The sequence below is a fragment of the Gopherus evgoodei genome, chromosome 2, assembly GCF_007399415.2.
Source record: "Gopherus evgoodei ecotype Sinaloan lineage chromosome 2, rGopEvg1_v1.p, whole genome shotgun sequence".
In the NCBI taxonomy this organism is placed as follows: Eukaryota; Metazoa; Chordata; order Testudines; family Testudinidae; genus Gopherus; species Gopherus evgoodei.
This window is the reverse complement of record NC_044323.1, coordinates 1748603-1768360: the sequence shown is the minus strand read 5'-3', so window position 1 is coordinate 1768360 and position 19758 is coordinate 1748603. Positions and strand designations below refer to the sequence as shown.

Here is a 19758-nt window from a genome sequence, read left to right as displayed (position 1 = left end):
CAGGGCGCTCCATACAGAAGAACTTGGCGCCAGATCCTGCCACGCCGAGGCGGGCTGAGGTCTCAGAGCCGCCTCCATGAGGAGCTGTTTTAAACAAAAGTCCTGCTCTTTTTCAGTTCTGGGATGGAATCCATTGCAAATCTTGTACTGGTCCATCTGCTGCTCTTCCCCTAGACACTTGAGGAAGAGCATGGAGGGTGCCCGTTGGCATGGGCTTGTGGCAAGACTTGAATGGTTTAAATCTTTGGGATTGAGGCATGCTCGAGTCCCAAGGGGGAACAGGAAAGTTGGGGTGGGGAACCGCCTACACCTATACACTAAGATTTAAGTAACTATATGCTGTAAATTACTAAAACTATGAAAACTACATACACTGAGCTATAGAACTACTAGTGGAGCACTTTTGAAAGCAAGCCACCTCAGTTCCAATGACTGTCACAGGTGGTAAGAAGGAACTGAGAAGGTGCTGAGTCAGCAGGGTCTCATATTGAGCACCAGGGAGGTGAGGTACCGCTCCACAGCTGACCCAACAGGTGCTGCTAGAGGAAAAACTTTCTGACTAAACTATGTGCACGCACGCCTAACTGGAATCGACATGACCAAGCACAAGTAGTGAGAGTTCCTTCCTGCACAGTGACACAGACCTTAACTGAAATCTAGTAACTTGGAATCATGTGTGTATAACCTGTACAGAGAGTATCACTTCATGACATTAGGTCACAGGCTAAATCTGAATCTTTTGCAATTTAGCAGAAATGACCTTTCCTATGACCTATGATTCAACCATCTGATTCTAATGGTCTAGACCAGTGCTTCTCAAACTGGGGTCCTTCAGAGGGTCCACGAGTCAACATGGCCATTGGCCCCGCTAATCAACTCCTCCCCCCTCCCTCCCAGTGCCTCCTGTATGCCATGGAACAGCTGATCAGCAGAGTGTAGGAGGCATTGGGAGCGAGGAGGAGGAACTGGAATGGGGTAGGCTTAGGGGAGATGGCAGAAAGAGGCGGGGCAGGGGTGGAACAGAGGGAGGGCCTTGGGAGAAGGGGTGTAGTAGGGACAGGGCTTGGGGCTGAGCAGGGGTTGCACTGGGGAAAATTAGAAGCCAGCTTGGGGGTCCGTGAAAAATTTTAAATCAAAATGGAGGTCCTTGAGTTGCTGAAGTTTGAGAACCGCTGGTCTAGAGGAAGGCTTGAGTCTAACCAGCTACACAAACAAAATGGCCAAATGACAGTGTATGTAGGTGTGTGTACGGTTTGATTTTAGCAATCACTAACAACGAACAAGAGCATTTCTCCTCTACCAAGGTCACCATAAAAAGGAAAAGTCTTCTCCTTCCTGTCCACAAAGAGCAGAGCAACTAGGGACCTTCCTCTATATGACAAAGGAAGGTATTCTTACCTCTGATTTTGTGCTCACATGGCTGTGTAGGATCAGGTAATCAGACACCACAATATTAAGAGAACAAAAAGGGGATGCATACATTTGCAGAAAAAAGCAAGACTTGGCCCATGGATTGCTATAAGCCTCACGTTTTATTTTGCTTTCATAACCATAGCATTTAGTCAGATGTGCTTTGAAGTCATTATTGTGAAACATCTTTCCAAGCAGATTTTGCCCCTATAAATGGTCCCAGAGTTAGTTTGCTAATATGTTTCTTCATCCATAGAACATCCATCTGCTCAAAATAATACAAAAATAAAAATGCCAAAGACAGGGAGAAAAGTACATATAGAACAATTACACAAAAGATGACAGTCTCTGTGGGAGAACTTACTTAATGTTTCTGATCGTTGCTTATAATCAAGTCATGAAAAAATATGAATTTGACAGGATGGATTTTAGGTTTCTCAGAATTTCACATTTCTCATTTTCAAACCAACCAAAATGGGGACAAAATGTCTGAAAGGGGAATTGGGTTTAAATATGACAATGTTTCCCCAGAGGCTTCCTTAGCCATCCCTCTTCTCATTGCCTTTATATTCACTCTGCTGCTTTTCTGGAACAAAGTGAGTTACTGCCACTTACAGCCCATTACAGCAGCTATGGAGACTCCATCAGATCTCAATGACCTGCCCATTAGATGCCAGATAGGATTCAACTGCATTGTTAAATGCAAGGCCAGTTATGCTTGGTGCAGCTGGTAGGTGGTGGGGCTGCCTTTTAAACAGCATCAGAGGGGTAGCTGTGTTAGTCTGGATCTGTAAAAAGCAGCAAAGAGTCCTGTGGCATCTTATAGGCTAACAGACGTATTGGAGCATGGTTACTGTTTACTCATCCAAGTTTACCCTCCAAAATTTCAGTACAGCAGCCCTTCTATTTGACTATTTTATTTAATACTTTTATTACAGAACCATTCAGAGGCCCAAATCAGGATCTGGATCCCACTGTACATACATACAGTCCCTGCCTTGACCATTGCTTTCCTATATTTCTATTTCCTCCTGAATGTCCCAGCTCAGGAGAAGAAAGAATACCTGCAAGGACACCACTGGAAACTCAGAAGAGCAATGATGTCCAGCTATCCAGGAATAACTTAGAAATACTGACCTTATAGACGATTTACAATGGCAGCACAATGAGTAAGCTATTTATCAAACTGGTTCATTAAAAAAAAAGTGGGCTAAATGTTTAGTTCCGTTAGTCCTGGGATGTAAACATACCATCTGCAAAGGGCAGAGATTCGAAGTGGGAAAGTAAAAAGGAGGATGCATGTCAAATAAAGTTGAATGTTACCACTGTGTTACCTTAACACATTTCCAAGCCCCCTTTCTAAATGTTGGTATTAAAAAGTACTACATGTTCTGGAAGGGCAGCTTTCTGACCCATCATTTTCCAGAAAGGCTCCCCCAAAATGGCTCAACACCCTTCCTACCATCTGATAGTTGAGAACTGTGCCCCCCCTCTGTACAACGAATCTATGGTATTTTCTTTCCCCAGTAGTTTTGCTTTACAGTGGTTTGCCAGCTAAGATCCATGATAGAGAACAACTGAGAAAAAGCCGTGAACAAGTTAAAGATTGATCTCTATCCATCCTATCAGTTTCATTACAGTGAGAATATACACTAAATAAATGAAAACATCCACAGCATGAAAATGATTTGTAGTTTATTTGAAGGCAATTGATACAAACGTCATTTGTGCAAGGCCAAGGGAACCTGTTTTTCACATACTCTCGAGAAAGGATTTGCTTTCATAGCTGCGTTTAAAAAGAAAAGCCATGTAGCGCTGTTAGACTTACCCATACCTTTTCAGGTGTTTATCAGTTGATCTCTTGGAAATCTGTTCCTATTCCTGCTCCACCATGACACACTAGACAAAAAGCCACTGAAGACTGGATGTGCAGCCAGGGGGCACCCTTTCAAGATACAGATGTTTGAATATCGAACAATTAAAGTTAGAACAGCCAATTTAGTTTCCTCTCTATTGTTTGATCTTCATTCTTTTGTTTGTTTGTTTTTTAACCCACCATCTCTCTCTGCATTATCCTGGGCTGCTGCAACAGTTGCAGCACCTAACCTTCTTGCCAGCAGGCCAATTGATCCCTTTTCTCCAGAGTAAACCAGAAGTTGTTTTCTCTGGACAGCACGGTCCTCTCAGAGGTCCAGCACCTTATTTCTGCAGTGTTCCCAACTCTTCCCAGTCCGGGGACGTGGGAGCCCAAAATCTGCTGCTGAACCTAGGTCTCAGGCATGGCAGCACCATTCACTGCCAGTGCTTCTCTGAACCAGCTTATCAGCCAAACTTTTGATTCTGAAATAAATTATGTGCCTATCATAACACATCACATAAATCAGGTGTTCATCTGTTGTTGAACAGCCTTCCTTGGAAGCATTGCTGGTCTGTGAACACCTCCAAGCTTCTGTTGCCCTCTGTTTGCAGGTCCATATCTGAAACACGTGGCTCCCTGGAGTTAGATATGCCAGAGTCTATACTGTTAGTCCTGATACCCTGCTTGTTGCTAGAGTCCCACTGTTGAAAGTCTCCTGACTGCTTGCATCCATCTTCACTTGGCTGTTCCAGAAGAGCCTGGTATGCTGTGTCTGAAAGGGGAAATGTACGTGGTTCCCAAGGTTGTACACTCTGTGTGGGAGAGAGAAAGAAGGATTGGTACAGAAAACACAGATTTCAGAGTGGTAGCCGTGTCAGTCTGTATCAGCAAAAAGAATGAGGAGTACTTGTGTCACCTTAGAGACTAACAAATTTATTTCTTAGTCTCTAAGGTGCCACAAGTACTCCTCATTCTTTAAGAAAACCGAGAGTTAGCCAGTTATAGGACATGACAATATTATTTCTCCCTACATCCCTAAAGAGACCTCGCGCTGCAATTTAAACCTCAAGCTCTTCTCTCTGAAACAGGGTGCTGAAGTAATGCAGACAGTTTCGATGAGCAATAGAGGTTATGCAGCATAGAACTGTGATACGTAACCTTGCATTTATATTCTTAGTCTCAGCTGACTATTTTTCTGTTGGGATCAGGACTACAACCCTTCTGGCTCCTTACCTCTCTGATCTTTGAGGAAGTTATTGCACAACCCCGTAACTTCAAAAGACATTTAAAAAGTAAATTTAGTGCCTGTACTCAGAACAGGTCTGGCGCAGAAAGCAGCAATGAGATTCTTCAATCTCAAATGCCTAATCTGGAAGGATTATCTCTAAGGGTGAGTGGGGAGCTCAGTCCCTATGGTACACTCAGTCATAGATGCCAACTGATGAGTGTTCCAGCCCTGGAGCATCCACAGAAGGACAAAAAAAGTGGGTTCTCAGCTCCCACTGGCTACAGCTGTTCCCCAACCACTGCCAAACAGCTCATGGGGGCTGCGCAGCCACTAAACAGCAATTTGGAGACATGGGGAGGGTAGAGAGCAGGAGGGTGGGTGAGGGCCTCAAGCAGGGGGTGGAGTGGGGGCAGTAAGGAGTGAGGGAAAGCCCTGGGGGAGTGGGCGGAGCAAAGGTAGGGCTTTGGAGGGGGTGGAGCAAGGGCAAGAAGAGGCAGAGCAAAGGCGGAATCTTGGGGCAAAGTGGGGGCTAAGCACCTCCAGGGCAAAGGAAAAGTCGGCACCTGTGCACTCAGTCCTTGATCTTTCTACAGAAACTGCTAACAAGAGTGGAGAATTGATGAAGTGGCTTGTAGAGTGGATACCTGCCCAATGAGAATGGGCTGCAGGGCCAATCATTTCACAAAGGCTACTCAATTTTATCAAACAGGACAAGTCACTTAGCTTTCAGTCACTATGATTTAGCATGGATTTAAATTGGTGGGATAGCTCTTTATTCCATTCCAAATCCCTTGACCAACAACTCTGGAGACACTTAAACTGAGCCAATTCATGATAGTGGATCACAAACTAACTCTGATCTTGAGTGTTAAAAACATCTTAACTTAGCACTAAGTTTAGGTTTATTTCAGGTAGCAGAACATGCAGACTGCTGTGTTCCAAAGGAGTATGCTTCACCACTCACATTTATACGAGTATGTTAGTGTGATGTCACAAGTTCCTGTGGGATCAGGAAGAGATGCTCTGTTTCAAATACAAAGCTTTACAATCTCCAAAGAAGTTCTGTGAAGTTCACACAATACTGAATTCTAGTACCAGCACTGTGAAGAAGTGGGGCAGATCTGTGGCTAACCTTGCCTATCCCCATGCCTCCCAAAATGTCACACTGTTTCATTGCTACTACTTTGGAGTAGTTTCTTTACAGAGGTCCTCATGTTTGTTTTTTGGTGTACATTCAAATAGGTATTTTAAACTGAAAATAACTTTAAAAAATTGTCCAATATTGTTGTAGCCATGTTGGTCTCACCATATGAGAGACAAGGTAGATGAGGTAATATCTTTTACTGGACAACCGTCTGTTGCTTGAAAGAGACAAGCTTTCCAACTCCATCGGCCTGAAGAAGAGCTCACTAGAGCTCAAAAGTTTGTTGGTTTCACTAACAGAAGTTGATCCAATAAAAGATATTACCTCACCCACTTGTGTCTCTCAAGAACTTTTAAAGCAGTTGTGAAGAATTCTCATTCTCAGTGAGTCCAAGATGGCATAACCGTTTCATGCTCTCAGGCCTGAATATATGCAAGTATAGTGGAAAGGCAATAAATGTCCCTCACCTGTATTACTTCATTTAGTATTTCTGGGGAGAATCTGGTGTTCTCAGTGCAGGACAGCGGCACTCTAGTCCTGTTCTTTATAGAGAGGGGTTGCAGAATGTTAAAAGGCTCAGGGCTGAGAGATCCCATAGAAGGGTGCATATAGAGAAGGTCATTAAGGCAATTAAATCCAGGATCTGGAGATGCTGGTTGAGGTGTACATTGACCATCTGTTTTGTTGGAGGACCTAAACAAAAACAAAATTATTTAAGGGTCAGTGTTGACAACAACAAATGGATATAAACTGGCCATCAATAAGTTTTGGCTTGAAATCAGACAAAAGTTTCTAACTAGCAGAGGAGTGAAGTTCTGAAACGGCCTACCTAAAGGAGTAGTGGGGGCAAAAAGCCTAACTTTTGTTTTAAGAGTGAGTTTGATTATTTTATGGAGGGGCTGGAATGATTGGCTAAATGGCATATGGCCTATCCACAACTGCTACTAACAAATTATCTCCAATGGCTAGAGATGGGACAATACAGTGGGAGGGCTCTGAGTTACTACAGAGAATTCTTTCTTAGATGAGTCTTGCCCACATGCTCAGGGTCTAACTGATCATATTTGGGGTCAAGGTGGAATTTTCCCTCCAGGTCAGACTGAGGTTTTTTCACCTTCCTCTGTAGCATAGACATAGATGATTAGGGTTGGAAAAGACCTCAGGAGGTCATCTAGTCCAATCCCCTATTCAAAGCAGGACCAACACCAACGAAATCATCCCAGCCAGGGCTTTTTGTCAAGCCAGCCCTTAAAAACCTCTACGGATAGAGATTCCACCACCTCCCTAGGTAACCCATTCCAGTGCTTCACCACCCTCCTGGTGAAATAGTGTTTCCTAACATCCAACCGAGACCTTCCCCACTGCAATTGAGACCATTACTCCTTGTTCTGTCATCTGCCACCACTGAGAACAGCCTAGCGCCATCCTCTTTGGAACCCACCTTCAGGTAGTTGAAGGCTGCTGTCAAATCCCCCCTCTTCTCTTCTGCAGACTAAATATGCCCAGTTCCCTCAACCTCTCCTCATAAGTGAAGTGCTCCAGACCCCTGATCATTTTAGTTGCCCTCTGCTTGACTGTATCCAATTTGTCCACATCCTTTCTGTAGTGGGAGGGCCAAAACTGGACACAATACTCCAGATGAGGCCTCACCAGTGCAAATAGAGGGGAATAATCACTGCCCTCAGTCTGCTGGCAATGCCCCTACTAATGCAGTTCAATATGCTATTAGCCTTTTTGGCAACAAGGGCACACTGCTGACTCATATCCAGCTTCTTGTCCATTGTAATACCCAGGTCCTTTTCTGCAGAACTGCTGCTTAGCCAGTCGGTCCCCAGCCTGTAGCAGTGCATGGGATTCTTCCATTCTAAGTGCAAGATTCTGCACTTGTCCATGTCAAACCTCATCATATTTCTTTTGGCCCAATCCTCCAATTTGTCCAGGTCACTCTGGACCCTATCCCTGTGCTCCAGCATATCTATCCCCCAGCTTAGTGTCATCCACGAACTTGCTGAGGGTGCAATTCATCATATCACCCAGGTCATTAATGAAGATGTTGAACAAATCCGGCCCCAGTATCGACCCCTGGGGCACTCTGCTTGATATCGGCTGCCAGCTAAAGTCAAGGTATATCATGTCCATCGCTTTCCCCATATCCACAGAGCCCGTTAGCTCATCATAGAAGGCAATCACGTTGGTCAGGCATAGCCTGCCCTTGTTGAATTCATGCTGACTGTTCCTGATCAGTCCTCCAAGTTCTTCAAAATAGATTTCTTGAGGACTTGCTCCATGATTTTTCCAGGGAATGAGGTGAGGCTGATTGGTTTGTAGTTCCCTGGATTCTCCTTCTTCCCTTTTTTAAAGGTGGGCACTATATTTGTCTTTTTCCGATAGTCTGCAACCTCCCCCAATCGCCACAAGTTTTCAAAGATAATGGTCAATGGCTCTGCAATCACATCAGCCAGCTCCCTCGGATATATTGCATCCAGCCCCGTGGATTTGTGCATGCCCTACTTTTCTAAATATTCCTTAACCTGTTCTTTCATCACTGAGGGCTGCTCACCTCCTCCCCATATTGTGCTGCCCAGTCTGGGAGCTGACCGTGTCTGTGAATACTGAGGCCAAAGAAGCATTGAGTACTTCTTCAGCTTTTTCCACATCATCTGTCACTGGTGTTGTCTCACCCATACCAGTAAGGGTCCCACACTTTCCCTGGCCTCCTTCTTGTTGCTAACATACCTATAGAAACCCTTCTTGTTACTCTTTACATTCCTTGCTAGCTACAACTCCAGTTGTGCCTTCGCCTAAATAAGGCTTCTTTAAAATACAGCCAGCTCTCCTGGACTTCTTTCCCACTCATATTAGCCTCCCAGGGGATCCTGCCCATCAGTTCCCTGAGTCTGCTTTTCTGAAGTCCAGGGTCTGTAGTCTGCTGTTCTCCTTCTTTCCTTTTGTCAGGATCCTGAGCTCGACCACCTCATGATCACTACTGCCCAGGTTGCCACCACATCTACTTTCCTGTTTGTGAGCAGCAGGTCAAGAGGAGCACGGCCCCTAGTTGGTTCTGGTTGTACGTGCTCCAAAATCTTCTTGGATTGTCTGTGCACTGCTGTAATGCTCTCCCAGCAGATGTCAGGGTGATAGAAGTCCCCCATAAGAACCAAGGCCTGGGATCTGGAAACTTCTGTTAGTTGTCCGAAGAAAGCCTTGTCTACCTCATCCTCCTGGTCTGGTGGTCTATAGCAGATGCCCACCATGACATCATCCTCGTTGCTTTCGCCTCTAAACTTAACCCAAAGACTCTCAACAGGCTTTTCTCCAGTTTCATGCTGGAGCTCTGAGCAATCATACTGCTCTCTTATATACAATGCAGTTCCTCCACCAGGTCACTTCCTGGTTCAAATTAGTAAGTGGTGGATTCTCTATAATTTGAAATCTTTAAATCAAGATTTGAGGACTTCAGTAACTCAGCCAGAGGTTATAGGCCTCTTACAAGAGCGGGTGGGTGAGGTTCAGTGGCCTGCAATGTGCAGCAGGTCAGACTAGATTATCATGATGGTCACTTCTGTCCTTAAAGTCTATGAGACACAGGAACATAACTAGATACTAACATGGAATCCAAATAAAAATAAGCCACTGCATATTGCAAATGTGAACCACAAAACTGACAGAAGTCTGGACTTAATCATTGTAGCCCTCCTTTATTCACACAGCTGGTCATGGTCTCCAGCAAATAGTGTTTTGCCCCTGAATTGCAGCTTCTCCCCCACTGTCTGCTACAACAACAATAGCTCACAATTTTCTTGGGCAATTTCTGCCAATGTTGGTGGTGGTGAATTTTAAGATTAAGAAAGCATTTGCTAGCTGCTTTTTCTCATGATGAGACTTGGGGGAATCTGAGATAAAATAGCATAAACCATCTACTATTAAGTACAGAGGCAAACAGATTGCTGTATTTGGAAGTTATGCTGAAGAGTCCTGCCTATTTCTGACTGCATACATACATTTTTTTTCTTTGAAATCCTTTCACCTCCTCCTCAGGGCCTGACATATGTTCATTGTGCCTCCCACTACTCCAGGTTTCCAAAATTTCTGTTCTCCTTTCCACTGTGTTATGACCTGCTGTCTAACCAAGGAAAGCTGGAAGAAATTGCCACGTTTACAATCTGTCAACTCCACTCCTAGGTAAGCAAAAGAGATGTAATTTGGAAAAAGGGCATGGAGTTTGCACTAACTTATTAGTTCCTAGCATGAGACATGAGAGACAAAGCTTAGCATGAAACTAAATTTCTCATGTGGCATGATAATGTGCTGTGTCACTATTCTGATAAGCAGGCCCTATCCTATATACATTTCATCAACACTTTGCTTGTCAGCACAGTAGACTGGTTACATGAACCACGTCATCAGCAGCCTAGGATTTCTTTGCTTACAACGAATCATAGTTTCAGAAAGTATAAGGCCAGAAGGGACAGTAATATAAAGAAGTCAGACTAGATGATATCTTTGGCCATTACATTTCATTCAAATACTTCTGCAGAGTTCATTCACTCCTCAGAAGACTAAACTGTTGTGCCACTGGCAGAGACCAGGAGAGTTTTAGGTACCACCAATTCCTGAGGCCTTGGCAATGGCAGGAAATTGATTAAATGAGATCTGGCCAGATCTTCCCAGCAAACAATCCATGCCCCATGCTGCAGAGGAACGTGAAAAATCCCAATGTCCCTGTCAATCTAACCGAGGGGAAATTCCTTCCTGACTCCAAATCTGGCAATTCCTGATCCCCACAGGTGATCAGCGGATGCACAGTCACACAAAATTTGATTAGAGTCATTGTCAATACAGAGCTGCAACGAATATGTTAGGAGCAGTGCAGACAATCCTGTTTTCCCCATGATGCATGAAGGAAGGGGATAAATGGGGGACTGATGAGAGTCCCAGATTCCAAAGCCAGAAGGGACCACCAGCCTGACAACACCTTCCTCTCCCTCTGCACCCCCCGTACTCCCCGGCTATAGAATTTCTCCCAGACCAACATTAAAGGATATATTTTAGAAAGGTATTTGATTTCATCTTACAGACTCTGAGCACTAGGAAGTCCACCACATCACCTGGTAAACTGTTCCAATGCTTCATCACCCTCATGGCTAAGAAATTATATCTTATTTCAAGGTTGAATTTGTCCAACTTCAACTTCCAGACACTGGCTCTTGTTATACCTTTGTCAGCAAGCTTGAAAAGTCCCCCACTATCAGACCTCTTGTCCACATGTAAGTGCCTAGACACAGTGATCAGATCATCTCTCCATCTTCTTTTCAATAAGCTGAGACTCCTTACTTTCCAGCTTCCTCATTATTTTTCTGGCCCTTCTTTGAACTCTCTGCTGCATTTCCACTTCCTTATAGAATCCAGTTCTGGTGTCCACACTTCAAGATGGTAATAACAGTCTTACCAATGCAGCGTATACAGGCAAGGTTGCTTTTCTACTTCGACTTGATAAGTCTCCTTTTTATACATCCAAGGACTGCAAGAGCTCTTTTTGCCACAGCTTTGGACTGAAAGCTCTTGGTAAGGTGATAATCTATGACAGTGATTCTCAACCTTTCCAGACTACTGTACACCTTTCAGGAGTCTTATTTTTCTTGTGTACTCCCATGTTTCACCTCACTTAAAAACTACTTGCTTACAAAATCAGACACAAAAATACAAAAAAGTTCACAGCACACTAGTACTGAAAAATTGCTATCATTTTTACCATTTAATTATAAAAGAAATCAACTGGAATATAAATATTGTATTTACTTTTCAATGTATAGTATATAGAGCAGTATAAACAAGTAATTGTATGAAATTGTAGTTTGTACTGACTTCACTAATACTTTTTATGTAGCCTGTTGTAAAATTAGGCAAATATCTAGATGAGCTCATGTTCCACCTGGAATACTGCTGGGTACCCCCAGGAATACAAATACCCCTGGTTGAGAACCACTTATCTGTGATGACCCCTTAGTCCTTCTCTGAGTCATAACAGAGTTTCCCATCCTGTAGATATAACCTACAGTCTTTGTTCTCAGATGCATTACCTTTTATTTGACTTATTAAAATGCATTTTGTCTGAATGTTACTTGTGATCCCTATCACTCGGTAACAGTCACCTGTCCTCCTCATTATTTTCCACTCTACCAATCTTTGAGTCATCTGGTAACTTTAGACAAAATTAAATTTTGTCTAGATAGTTGATAAAGATATTAAATAGCACTGGACCAAGAACCAATACCTGAGGACCCCTTTGAAAAACAGTCTCAACCATTGATATCTCCAGTTAACAACTACATTTTTAGATCCATCAGTTCAGCCAGTTTTTAAACACATCTAATGTGTAACATATTCCCGGTTAATTTCATATAATGCAAGTTTAAAAAAAAACAAAAACATGTCATGTGGTATTAGGTCAAATATCATGGAACCATGACCAAAAGTGCCCCTGTATTTACACCCTACATGCTGTTATAATCTTTGTATAAAATATGCCTTGTGCCATACCATTTGAAAATTAATAACTCACTGGTCAATATGGTGAAATGTATATGGCAATATTATACATGAAATTATTAAATCCCCTTGTATGATGTCCTGAATGAAGAAATGTTCCGTTTACCTCAATTTACATATAAGTAGTAAACAGGGTCCTTGAGACAGTAGGGAGAGGAGATGGCAAGAGACAAAGAAAACTGCATTTCAACACAGATAGGTGAGAATAAAGAACATGGAACCTCCTTCGCCACCAGACTCCATGTCACCTTCTTCACTCTTTGAAAAAATATTGCTTTGAGGGGTAACCCTGAGAAGAATCCACTTCCAAGGTTAACTGGACTACAAAAGAAAGGGGCAGAAAAAAACAGTTACCTTTTCCGTAACTGGTGTTCTTCGATATGTGTTGCTCATGTCCATTCCATATTAGGTGTGTGCATTCTCCACACGCACTGGTGCCAGACCTTCTTCTATCAGTAGTATCCATAGGGAACCTGCTCTGATGCCCTCTGGAGTGGTGCCCGTGTGGCGTGGTATAAGGGGCGCCGCCAGCTCCCCCCACCCTCAGTTCCTTCTTGCCGGAAACTCCAACAGTGGGGGAGGAGGGCAGGTCATGGAATAGGCATGAGCAACACATCATGAAGAACACCAGTTACAGAAAAGGAACTGTCTTTTCTTCTTTGAGTGCTTGCTCATGTCCATTCCATATTAGGGGACTCCAAAGCAAGATGAGTAGGAGTTCACGGACATGTAGATTGCAACACAGCTCTGCGGAACCCAGCGTCGTTGATGCAAGATGGCATAATGGGCTGTGAACGTGTGGACGAAGGACCACATTGCGGCTCTAGAGAAGTCCTGTATAGGGATGTGCACCAGGAAGGCCGCCGAAAACACCTGGTTCTGACAATCCGCGGCAGCAGAACTCCTGCCAGGTCATAACAGGTCCTAATGCATGAGATAATCCAATTGGAAATCCTGTGCGATGACACCAGATGCCTTTTTCATCTTATCTGCTGTAGCAATGAAGAGCTCAATTGATTTACGGAAAGGCTTGGTACGTTCCTAAGTAAAAAGCCAAGGCCCTTCGGACATCCAGCGTGTGAAGACGCCTCTCTTCACTAGTCTTGTGTGGTTTGGGACAGAACACTGGGAGGAAAATGTCCTGGTTCATATTGAAGGAGGACACCAATTTGAAGACTGGGTGGGGTCGCAGCTGAACCTTGTCTTTGTAGAAGACTGTGTACGGCGGTTCTGAGGTCAAGGCTTTAATTTCAGAGACCTGTCTTGTCAATGTCACCACCACCAGGAGTGTGAACTTCCATGACAGATGGGAAAAGGAACAGGAACCCAGCAGCGCCAAGGGTGCCTGTGAGCCTAGAGAGGACCAAGTTAAAATCCTGTTGCAGGACAGGAGTCCATATCTGCAAGAAGAGTCTCTTGAGCCCTCTCAAGAATCTGGCAGTCATGTCATGGGAAAATACTGTCTGTCTTTGGATTGGCAGGTGAAAAGTGGAGATGGCCACGAGATGCACTCTAACAGAAGAGTGTGCCAGGCCCTGGTTCCTCAAATGAAGCAGGTAGTCTAGGACAACCTGTATGGAAAATCGCAAGGGAGAGATGCCACACTCGGAGGCCCAGTGGGAAAACCTCATCCACTTGGTCAGATAAGTCAGTCTAGCTGAGAGCTTCCTACTTCCGAGGAGGACCTGTCAGACCTCCTCTGAACAGGTCCGCTCCTCCGGGTTCAGTCATGCAGCATCCATGCCGAGAGGTGGAGGAACCAGGGGTTGGGGTGTAAAAGCCGACCATGGTCCTGTGACAGAAGGTCCGGTCGGTTGTGCAGGGGCCAAGGAGGGGCTGCTGACAGGTTCATAAGTGTGCTGAACCAGTGCTGGCAAGGCCCTGCTCCCTGTCTCTCTTGATCTTTGCCAGGACCTTGGTGATGAGCAGGATCAGAGGGAACACGTACATCAGGCCCCCTGACTATGACTGGAGGAAGGCATCGGAGAGGGAGTCCTTGCCCAGACCTTGTCAAGAGGAAAACCGATGACGTTTTCTGTTTTGCCTGGTGGTGAACAGATCCATTTGAGGAGTTCCACACCTCTGGAAGACCATGTAGACTACACTTGTGGTGAGAGGAGAACGCCTTGCTGAGGTGATCCGCTAGCGTGTTCTTGACGCCAGGGAGGTGACAAGCCTCCAGGTGGATCTCATCGTTGACACAGAAGTTCCAGAGCCAGAGTTCCTCTTGGCAGAGAGCCGATGAGCATGCTCCCCCTTCCCTGTTGATGTAGACCATCGAGGCTGTGTTATCTGTCACTGCTCTCACCACCTTGCCTGACAGGTGAGGTAGGAAGATGCTGCATTCCAATCAGACCGCTCTGAGTTCTTTGACATTTATATGGAGCACCATCTCCTCCAAGGACCACATACCCTGGGTCTGGAGATCTCTGAGGCGTGCACCTCAGCCAAGGCATCTGACATCAACTCCATGGACTGGGAATAGGCAATCATCAGCCGTTGCTGCAGGGGCCGCATCCGGAGTCTGGCATGGCGGACAATGTACGTGTAAGCTGCCATGTGACCCAGCAGACGCAGGCTGACCCTAGCTGTAGTCAGGGGAAATGCAGACACCTCTGCGATAAGGTCTGTCAAGGCCCAAAAGCTTTCTAGTGGCAAGAACACTCTCATGCAGGTTGAGTTGAGCACCGCTTCGATAAATTCTATCCTTTGCACTGGTACGAACGTGGACTTTTTGTCATTCACCAGTAGTTCTAGGGATTGGCAAGTGGCTTGCAGCACCACAACATCCCTTTGCACCTGAGACCTGGAGTTTCCTTGATGAGCCAGTCATCAAGGTACAGGTAGATTTGGATACCCCAGCACCTGAGGTAAGCCGCCACCACCGACGTATACTTGGTAAACACTCTCAGTGCAGTCGCCAGGCCAAATGGGAGGACCGTAAATTGATACTGGCCCGGTCTCACCGTGAAATAGAGAAAACATCTGTGCCCTTGGAAGATCGCTATGTGAAAGTACGCATCCTTTAAGTCAAGGGCGGCATACCAGTCTCCTGCATCCAGGAAGGAGATGATAGAAGCCAGGGAGACGATGTGGAACTTCAGCTTCTTTAGGTACTTGTTGAGGTCTTACGGGTCCAAAATGGGATGCAGACTGCCCTTGGCCTTGGGATTAAAAAGTATCGGGAAACCCCCCTCGGTTCCTGTACTCTAAAGGAACTTCCTTCACCACCCCCATCTGCAGCAACCCTTGGACCTCCTGTGAAGGATACCTGAAGAGGGACAGGGAAGGGGGGTGGGGATAGAAACTGAAAGGTATAGCCCTGCACCACTGTGTTCAGGACCCAACAGTCTGAGGTTATTGTGGCCCATGCAGGGAGGAAAAGGGAAAGGCAGTTGGAAAAAAAACAGGGAAGATGGATCTGGAGAATAGTCTGATAGGTTGCTCTCTGGTGCACCCTCAAAATGGTCGCTTGGCCCCTTGGCCTTCTTGTGAGGCAGGTCCTGCTGAGGCCGACTCCCTTGGCTCTGAGGCGGTTGCACTTTGAACTGCTTATGTGCTGGGCCTCAGACGTACTGCCCCAGTGTTTTCAAGGCGGTATGGTAGTCCTTTAAACCATGCAGCTTGGTATCAGTCTGTTCTGCAAATAAGGCCTGACCGTTGAAGGGCAGCTCCTGCATCAACCGCTGAACCTTGGTGGACAAGCCTGAGAGGAGCAGCCAGTAAGCTTGCCGCATGGAGATGGCATAGGCCATGGTGTAGGCTGCAGTCTGCCGCGTCAGAAGCTGCCTGGAGAGCTGCTCTGGCTGCTGTTGTGCCCTCCTGGAGGATTGTCCGGAATTCCTTTGTAGTGAGGCGGTGGGATACCCCACAGCCCCGCTGAGGGACGAACCTCCCCTAACACCAGCATGGGCGGACTCACTGGGTCCTGCGTCCGCCCCTCAGAGGTCACAGCGCAGATCCGGAAATATAAAAGCTCACCGGCAGAGCTCAGTTGGGAACCAACCGCCGGAGAGGCCAGACGTCTGCGACCGAGCTCCCTCTGGGCAGACAGCAGAAGGCCGCGGCCAGCCTGACGTCGCACCAGGCCAGCCGAGCCTACCCCGCTCCAGCTACCCCGGGGAGGACTGGCCGAGCCTGCGTCTTGCCCGCTACCCCGAGGAGGAGCCAAGCCTGCCTCTTGCCTGCTACCCCGAGGAGCAGCTGAGCCTACCATCCACTACTTACCCAGAGGAACCGATGGTGTTTGCGACTGCCGGCGACGCTACGACGACTCAGGTACCCTACGAGGAGGAGTGTGGAAGTAGCCTGGGGGCAGCCAACCCCCGTCTGGCTAAAACACTGCCAGAGCCTATGTCAGTGTGCTGCGGCCAGGATCCCCACTGACAGCAGCAAGTTTCTGCCGCTGCTAGGGCCCCGGGCTGGGATGCAGTGGAGTGGGAGGGCCTGTGTCCCCCGCCACCCACTCCTTGGGTGGCAGACTTCCCCTTTTCCCTGGCCTGGAGAGGCTAGGGCCTCCATGATATTGGAACTATTGACTCAGTTCCTGCGTAAAGGCCTGAGTCTTTGACTGTTTGTTTGCTGCCCCGCCCTGACCTAGAGCCTGGGCTATTATTGAACTGCTGACTCAGCCCCTGACTAAGGGCCTGGGTCTCTGACTGTTTGTTTGCTGCCCTGTCCTGACCTAGGGCCTGGGCGGCTATTCGAACTATTGGCTCAGCCCCCCTGCTTAAAGGTCTGAGCCCCTGACTGTGTGCAGGCCATCCCCACACTGCCGGCGGACTAGAGTGAGGCGGTGGGATACCCCACAGCCCCACTGAGGGACGCACCGCGGAAAAGCTGCACTACATCCTTCCTTGTGCCCTCCTTGAGCAAAACCTGGAACTTGCCCATGGCCTGCCACATGTTGTAATCATAGCAGCCAAAGGGCCTGGTGATTGGCCACTCTCAGTTGCAGGCTGGAAGACAATAAGTCTTACGCCCAAAAAGATCCAGCCTCCTTCAGTCTTTATTTTTGGGGGTAGCCCCTGATTGGCTGTGCCTCTCTCTGTGGTTAATCGCCTCAACCACAAGGGAATTGGGGGCTGGGTGGGAGTATAGGTACTCGTGCCCTTTTGTTAGCACAAAGTACTTGCATTCAACCCTTTCAGAGATAGGGAGCGAGGAGGGAGTCTGCCACAGGGCGGTGGTAATCTTTGATACCCTTTCATGAAGGGGTAAGGGCCATCCTGGCAGGGGCCAAGAAGCAGAGGATATCAAACGAGTCCAAAGGTTCTTCCAACTCCTCGGCCTGGAGCCCCAGGTTAGATGCAATACTCTTCAATAGTTCCTGGTGTGCCTTAGTGTCATCCTGCAGAAATGGGTGAGGCGGCTCCATGATAGCCTTGTCTGGTGATGACGAGGACGATGCCAGTACCGCAGGAACCTCCACGTTCATTGGTGGTCTAGCAGGCTGCTCCCCCGAGTGCTCCTGGACCTGTGGGGTCCTTTCCCCCAAAAGTCTCAGGCACTGAAGGAGGTTGGGATGTTGAGGCCACAGGCCTGCCCGAGGCTCCCAACACCAAGTGGCCAGCCTAGGAAGGCTGGGGTGAACCCCAGGGGTTCCATGGTGCCGGCCACTGTGCTTAGGGCCATGGGACAGGTTTTAGTGCTGATGATGTAGGCAGTACTGCAGGAGCCGGAGGCTGTCCCGCAGTTAGGGAGCCCTGCTCGGTGCCGAAGCAGTCGCTACCCAGCAACCAGGTGGAGCAGTGGCTCTTATCTGACCGATGCCGGCTGCTGTGCCTGGAGGCAGACCTGTCCGAGTGGGACAAATGCCTTGGCTGGGGCCTTGGGGACAGATGGCCTTCGGTGTATCAGCGTCGGAAACCTGGTGATCTACGCCTTATTCTTCCCAACTGGGATGTTGAGCAGGACTCGGAGCTATCACACACCAGCTGTTGGGAGAAACTCTCCAAACGTGGTGATCCCCATCTCCGAGATCAACGACAGCAGTCTGGTGACCTCGACCCCTGGATCTGTACCGAGCTCTTGGCGATGCGAGGGGTTGGTCTCAGTGCTCCTGCCTAGGGGCGCAGGCCTCAGTGTGTCTGCGCCAGACTATCAGGGAGGTATGCCTCGAATCTCAGTCTGTGCCCAAGGTCCGGGGATCAAAGAGGGCTCCATTGAGCCTGCCTATCTGAGGCGTGATGGCTTTGGGTGGGCGAGTGGTGGCAGGACGTTCCATGCAAAGGGGAATGGTGCCGCTGAGGCGGGGACATGCGAAGATCCCAAGGCGGGTTTACCCCGAGACCTGGATACTGCCAGAGCTAGTGTGGGTGGCACCGGAAGCATCAGGATCTCCTGAACTGCCTGCAGGGCCTTGACAGCACTTGTAGCTGGCGGAGGCTACCTCTATCTGGAGTTGGAGGCAAAGCATGGGATGGGCTGCACCGCTCAGTTTGAGCTGGGGCCTGACTTCCCAAAGGGGGCATTGAGCTGCCTGGCGCAGGTTTTGGCTCACCCCCAGCCCTTTCTTTTTCCTTAAGGGAAGCAGACAAACTTCCTCCTCCACGTCTTCTTCAGCTTCTTGGCTGGAGCCATGGAGGGGGGCCGATGCAGTGCTCGGTATCGAGTCGGGCCATTGCTTTGGTGCCGGAGTGCCGACTCCATCAGGAGCATCTTTAAGCGATTGTCCCGTTCCTTTTTTATCCCAGGTTTGAATGACTTACAAAGACCTCATGTGTCGCTTATATGCCTCTCGCCCAAGCACTGTAAGCAGCTACTATGCGAATCGTTGATGGGCACAGGCCGTTTGCAATCATCACAGGGCTTAAAGTCTGGCATGCCCCGTCCCTCTGTGAGTCCCATTTGGGACTAATGAAGAGTTCAAGAACTATTACTAAGAGTAACTAATTCAACTATTAACTATATAAACAACTATATTACAGGTTTTCAAAGTTCGCAAGAACAGAGAATGAAACAGTGCTAGCCGAAGCAGATGATGTTCCAGCACCGTCACTGGCAGCAAGAATGAAATGAGGGTTGGGGGAGCCAGCAGCACCCCTTATATTGTGCTATGCAGGAGCCACTCCAGAGGGCGTCAGAGCTGTTCCCCAGGGATACTGCTGAGGGAAAAATTTCTGGCACATGTGGCGAGCGCACACACCTAAAATGGAATGGACATGAGCAAGCACTTGAAGAATCCCAAACTCTCTCTTTTTCACCTAAGATGACAAAGGAACCAGCCTTTTGATTTTCGGGGAAAGTCCGACTTGAGAATTTGGTCAGCCTTATTGCTGGGAACATGTTGTAAGGATTTTACCTTGAACCAAATCTAGCTTGTTAAATTTTAGCCACTAGAAAGCATTTTGTCTTTATTTCTCTTGTAACCATTTCTGACATTAATACCTGGTACCTGAATCCACTTAAATCCTATCTTCTTTTGTCAATAATCTTGTTTTATTTTTTAATCTAAACCAGTCCAGTGCTGTGTTTAAACTGAACTGTTTGCTAACAGTTCAAGAAGCAAATTGCTGAACGTTAACCCTTTACAGGGACAATGGATTTTTAATACCTGAACTGTCCAGG

The 19758-nt window shown here is 47.1% G+C and overlaps 1 protein-coding gene across 9 annotated transcripts in view; it reads right to left on the bottom strand.

Annotated features, from left to right (window-relative positions):
- Positions 1 to 3088: 3088 nt before the first annotated feature.
- LOC115645308 (KAT8 regulatory NSL complex subunit 1-like) overlaps positions 3089 to 19758 on the bottom strand; it is a 137177-nt gene continuing 120507 nt past the window's right edge. For 8 of the 9 annotated variants that reach the window (XM_030549758.1, XM_030549762.1, XM_030549757.1 and 5 more), the window contains 2 exons: positions 6108 to 6333; positions 3089 to 4080 (listed from right to left, as the gene is read on the bottom strand). In XM_030549758.1, the coding sequence (XP_030405618.1) occupies positions 3799 to 4080; positions 6108 to 6333 (508 nt within the window). In that variant the 3' untranslated portion in view covers positions 3089 to 3798. The remainder of the gene's footprint in view (positions 4081 to 6107; positions 6334 to 19758) is intronic. The other variant, XM_030549756.1, reaches the window with a different exon arrangement.